This window comes from Corvus brachyrhynchos, unplaced genomic scaffold, assembly GCF_000691975.1.
Source record: "Corvus brachyrhynchos isolate BGI_N302 unplaced genomic scaffold, ASM69197v1 scaffold72, whole genome shotgun sequence".
Taxonomy (NCBI): Eukaryota; Metazoa; Chordata; class Aves; order Passeriformes; family Corvidae; genus Corvus; species Corvus brachyrhynchos.
The window spans coordinates 860,290-866,289 of NW_008236763.1; the positions used below are offsets into that span (position 1 = coordinate 860,290).

General features: G+C 53.1%; 1 protein-coding gene across 1 annotated transcript in view; it reads right to left on the reverse strand.

Annotated features, from left to right (window-relative positions):
* The window catches only part of SCUBE3 (signal peptide, CUB domain and EGF like domain containing 3), a 30,008-nt gene extending 24,613 nt beyond the window's left edge, over positions 1–5,395 (reverse strand). Inside the window, exon 1 of the mRNA XM_008644773.2 lies at positions 4,874–5,395. Coding sequence (XP_008642995.1) covers positions 4,874–4,958 — 85 coding nt within the window. The 5' untranslated portion in view covers positions 4,959–5,395. The remainder of the gene's footprint in view (positions 1–4,873) is intronic.
* Positions 5,396–6,000: the final 605 nt, after the last annotated feature.

Below are 6,000 nucleotides of genomic sequence, written 5' to 3' on the forward strand. Positions count from 1 at the left end.
TCCCACCTCTGTGCCCTGCGGCGTCACACCCGACAGCGAGTAGGGGGATAAAGCAACAGCTCGTATATTTTTAGAGGCTGGATTGAGGCTCTTTCCTCACTTCCTTATTTTGTTTAAAAAAAATAATAAAAGATGGTTTTATCCATAGGCCGAAAGTCCCAATAAATCTGAGGAGGGGGGTGAGACAGGGCAGCAAAAACTGGCCTGAAAAAACCCTAAACAAACAAACCCACCATCCTTTTTCCCCTCTCCTGCAAGCGCTTCAGCTTTTTCTACAAATTAATTTTATTCTTTGTTTTTATATGGGCATATATATTAACAGCCTGTCTGTATGGGGATGTGTGTGTAGCTGTTGGCAGACATGAGGAGTTTCCACTCGGCCTTAATGCCAAATTAAAGCTTTATAACTTCAGTAGCTCCTTTTACCAGGGTATTAATAACCACCTCAGACACTGTGGTGCAGTTTATTAATCATTTGTTCGTCCAGGGAGCTCACAAGGGTGACTCGTGCTGTGCCACAGCAGGATGGGCTCAGGGCATGGCCACAGGCAGTGGCAGCCCCCTGGGAGGGGATATGGGCCAGGAGAGGGGAGGAGTATGCTCTGCAGGGCAGCCTTCTGTAAACTGGCTAAAGAAGTGTCATCTGAACTCAGAGATCCCGACTCAGGTGCTGGGTGATGTCTTGCTGCCAGGATGGGGGTGCCAGGGGTCCCTGGGCAGGTACCTGTGCTCAGGATGGCTCAGAGGGGATGTCTGCATCTCCCCACGCAATGGAGACCCCTGAACCAGCCCAGTGCCCACACAGCCACCCAGCTTTCCCAAAAGCAGGTGGGACGCAGGAGATGCAGCCCCAGCACTTGGCCCTGTGGAATGATGGAGCACGGAAGGACGAGGAGCCACAAGTCACAGCGAGGAACTGGGGCCATTCCCAGCCTGGTGACCCTACTGTCCAGTGCCCAGACCCTGCTTTATACCCTTCACCATGGGTTTGGCTTCCCCAAAGCTGTCAAAGACCCAGAAAAGGGCTTTTTTATCCCCTTCGCTGATGCTTCCCACTCCCATGAGGGCAGAGCCAGGTTGAGCTGTCCATCCTCTGCAGTCCAGGTCATCCTGATGGATCCCAGTTCCACCACCATTCCCTGGGTAGGAAATGGTCCCTTCACTTCCATCCCACCTCCTTGTGCCAACCCTGGTCACTTCAACCCCATTCCATCACCGCTTCCCCACAGAGGGTTTGATGCTCCACACCAGCAGCGTGTTCATCTCCCCAGGGAATTGTCGTTGCTGTTGTTGTTCCTTTGGCTTATCGGACTGACCCAGCCTTGCCTTAAAAAATGTGTTTGTTTGTTTTTTGCTCCGGGAGCAACAATCTCAAGATCTCCAGCGGGGACACAGCCTCTCCAAAACACAGCCGGGCATCCTCCAGGGCTGCCAGACAGAGCAAACTTAATTTGCCATCCCAGACTTCTCCTAAAGCCTCTCAGGGGACTTAGAATTTTGAAAGTGAAGGTTAAGGTCAATCACGCATACTTTTTTTCTAAATGGATTGCTCTGGTGTGGCTGTCTGCAAAGGAAAAAAATCTATGTAAAAATAAAAGAAAAGAACCCCCAATTCCTGAGCAGTTTGGAGAGAGCAACACATCAGCACTGGAAGACTCAAGGTGTCTGAATATTTATACTCCAGTTGGCAGTTACAAAAAAACTCTTCTTCCCTCCTTCCTACCCACCCCCTCCCCTTTTTTTAATCTCGGTACAGGCACGTTAGACGCCCTCAGTCAAAGATCTCCTTTGAACTGTGTATGTGAAATGTTTACAGTTTTACATTTCATATTTCAGCGGGGTGGAGGGGACAGGCACAACAGTCGCACACTGTGAATGCCGGCGAGGTAGGAAGGCAGAGGCCAAGGGGGAGGAGGTTTGGCGGCAATGGGAGGGGAATCAAACAGCATCTCCACGCTGCAATTGGAAAATTTTAGACTCCTTAAAAAAATACAGAAAAGTAATCCCAGGCAGCATAGGCTCTGCAGGTGCATCCCACCGCACCAGCCCCTCACGTGGGACAGTGGCTCTGGCCCCGGGCAGCCACACAGCACCAGCCACAAGGGCTGGTGCCAACCATGGATGACCATCGAGTGCCCAGTGGGCTGGGCTGGGGCTCTGATCCCACGCAGGACCCTGAATGGGGGCTGTGGGAATGCCAAGGGCTGCAAACTGGAGTGCTGGGGTCTCCCAGGGAGATGCTGCAACTCCCTCCCAGACCCATTCCACGGCATCATCTGAGGGGATGTGCAATTAGTTGCAAGGAAAAGTGGCAAATCCTGGGATGTGTTCCCAGTGATGAGGGTGCTTCCAGAGGGGCTGGCACTGCCCGAGGATGGTGCAGAGCTGCCAGTCCCTGGGCTCTGTCCTCCCAACATACAGAGAGGGACTGATGCTGGCAGACAGCAGGTAAGGGCACTGCTCCACTGAGAGAAGGAGCTCAGGACAAACTCTTCTGCCTGGAAGACTGTGAGATGGACCGATGGACAAGAAGCTGGGACTGGGGTGACATTATCTATCCAAAACCCAGAGGAGTGGTGGGCACAGCAGTGTTTGGGCAGCTTGGCCTGGGGACCGCAGGGAGAGAGTCCATCCCAGCTGTGGATGCGTGTCAGGAGCCTCCCTATGGTTATTTAGATTTATATTGTCAGTTCTCCTCTTGAAAGCTTGCCTAGCCCTAAGCTGACTCCACAGGCAGCCAGGTCCACTGGGAGACACCCTCCAGGCCCAGCAGCCGGCTCTCTAAATCCTTCCTTCCCCACAGACTAAACTTTCTGGGGTAATTCAGTGCAAGAAATGAGCCAGCAAGCCCGACCCACAACACGACATTATCCCAGCAAGACAAGACCATCCGATGGGAGAGGAGCCTTTCCCAGCCCGTGACAGTCACCTGGCAAGGGTGGCTGTCCCTCAAAAGGGCAAAGGTTTCAGGCTGATGTGTGCCACATCCTTGGGGTGTCACCCGGCACACACACCTGATACTTTCGAGAAATATCCTTCTAACACGTCCCAGACACACAGAGAAGGTTCAAGAAGCTCGGTGACAGTCAGAAAACCAGGAGACAGTGGGTTCTGAGGAAAGGCACACGTTGTACCTGCCATCAGTGATGCCCAAATGATGCCTGTGAGTTCGGCCTCATCCAAAAAGGACCAGCACCGGGCCCACCCCTGCCCAGAGTCCTTGCAGCCCCATAGGCACCAACCTTTGCCCCTCCCCAGCCCACAGAACCCCTCGACTGCAGCCTCAGGGATCAATTCCCCAGCGCAGCCCCCCTGGCTGGCGAGCAGCCGGACAGCCGGAAGGAGCCAGCGCTGTCCCAGGCGCACGGCGGGCTATGAACCCCGGCGCAGGATTGAGCTCACCTCTCTCCACCCCCACTCCACCCCTCTTCTTCCCTGAAGGGATCTGTCAAGTCTCTGCACGATGGAATTTCACTTTGCTATTTTAATGCGATTCTGGCTCAGGCTTAAATGGAACTGGAAACCAAAAAGCCTTAATAAATAAATATTATGATAAGAAATGAAAGCAATGCATACACTCAAGATAATTTGAGGGGGGATAAAAACCTAAGCATTCCTTTCTGTGCCTAAATCATAAAGCTTTACGTGAAGCTGGACGCCTTCTCACCAAACCTTTGCCCTGGAAAATCTCTCCTGCTTGCCCAGGCTGCCCTCCGGAGAAGTCGCCTATTGTTTTAGAAACACTTTGAGCCAGATAAGACAATAGCCTTGAAATTCCTTCTAACTTTGTCGGTGACAGGGCTCGGGCGACCATGCGCGTGGCTGGAATCCGCCTACAAGAGATCTTTCATTATATCCTGCGCTCCGAGATTTCATTCACACGCTATTTAATCTCACCGTACGCACAAACACGCAGCTGCCACAACAGCCCAGCCAGAGCCGGGCTGGGGAAACCTTACATGCTATGGAAAGAAAAAGAGAAAACCCGACAGATTGTCCAGATAGTGGTGAATTAAGGAGAAAACCCCCTTTGAGACAGCCAACGGGATCATGTATAGGGCTGTGTGTGCTCGTGTGGGCGCGCGCACTCCCGCGCGCGTGGATAGAAAAAATCTGAGCTAAATATAGAGGTGCTATAGAAAAGCGAAGGTATAGATAGACCATACATAAAGCTCCGTGTGTACGTCTGGGAAGGGGAGGCTCTGGCTCAACACGGGAGTTATGGAACAGAAAAGCCCGAAGTTGATAAGGATGGGACATACCTCTCTTTCCAAGAGATAGGGAAAGGGCTCCCTTAATTTTCAGGCTTAGCTGTGCTCAGCTACCCGAAGTTTTCTGCTGCCCACGCTCCTGCAGCCAACATCTGAGATTCCCCCGTGCCGATGTGAAGTCCCCGGGCACAGATGCAGCCTCCCGGCGTTATCAACGCCCGCTCCGCCATCCCTGCCCTCCAACCCAGCCCGGAGCAGCCTCCTCGCCCACACTGCTGCCGTGGTAGCCCCATCTCACAGACACAAAACCAGCAGAGCCCTCCAAGCCCCTCCAAACAGCCACATTTTGCCTGTGATGGATGCAGACTTGTTTGCCCACCCTAATTTTCTGCCCCTGCACCCCCTGCCTTGAGATAAAGATTCAAAACAAAAAAACTGAAGTCTAAGAAACGCAACTCATTAAAGAGTTTACAAACCCAACCCCAGTCCAAGGCAGTAGGCGAGAATATCTGCAAGCGACATTTAAAATCCCCTCCACTGTTTGTTGTTACTGCTGCTGCCTTCTCCAGCCTGCACTTAAACCCCAGCTCTAACGAGGAGATCCGGCTGCCCAATCCACACATCAAACAGCAAACCTTCGAGCAGGGAAGATTTTCTCTTACCTTGACTGGCTTTATTTGCCAGCGTGTTTCCAGAGTGGAGGAGAAAGAAAAGGATGGAAAATCCAGCAATCTGCAAAGCTCCCATTGCAATCCCAGTCTGCAGGGAGGAGCGGGGGCAAGAAGGGGGATTTCTAGTGCTTTAAAGGAAACAAGGGGCTGAGCATGCGAAGGAAAATCAAGGGGAGGAAGGGGCTCTCTCCTTGCCGTGTGTGAGACAGAGGGAGGGAAGGGAACTGAACTGATGGAAAAAGCTGCTCTGGGTTCAGTTTGGGGCTCTTGGTGCTGCTGAAGAGGAGAGAGCGAGGGAGGGAGACCCAGGGCAGTTGGAGGAAAGTGGACTCTATCGCCCTCTCTCTGGCGGCTGCTCTGATCCCTTCTCCTCCTTTTTTTTTCTCTTAAATAATCCCAGCCAATTCCAGTTTTGCAAGAGCAGCAGCAGCAGGAGCAGGAGCAGCAGTGCTGGAGGGGGGAAGCAGGCGCCTTGCCCTGGTGCTGGGGACCTGGGAAAGGGGAGTGGAAAGGAGAGCCCCATCCAAGCAACGCCCTTTTTCTCTCTCCCAGCCTTTCTTTCTTTCTTTCTATTTGGCTTTGGTTACTCCTTCACGGCTCCCCCCCTCGCACCCCCAAGGCTGGGCTTTGCCTGCAGGAATTTACAGTCTGCGCTGAAGGAGAAGGGCCAGTAGCCATGGAGACTGCTTCCCTGGGAGCAGGGAGGTCAGGCGGAGACCATGGGCGATCAATGCATCAATGCAAAGCCCCCCGCAACCCCCAGACCCACCCCGCACCTCGCAGCCCCTCGGCCAGCTGAGGGCTTGGGGTGGTGGCAAGGGGAGGGGGGCCAGGGGGAGGCGTATGGCATGGGAAAAGGCAAGGGGTGGGAAAGAAAAGGAGAAGGAAAAAAAATATATATATCATTAAAAAACCCGAGAGTTTGCAGATGGCACGACCTGGCTGGGCTTGGTGGCTGTAGGAGCATCTCGGGGTGCTGGGCAGGGGGAAACAGGGCCAGAGAGCAGCTCTGCTGGCTGCTCTGAGAGGTGGGAGGACTGGAAATAAGGGTGGGGGGGAAAGAAAAAGCCCTTTCTGAAATATACTGGGGTTTTTTGTTTGCTTGCAGGACCTTCTCA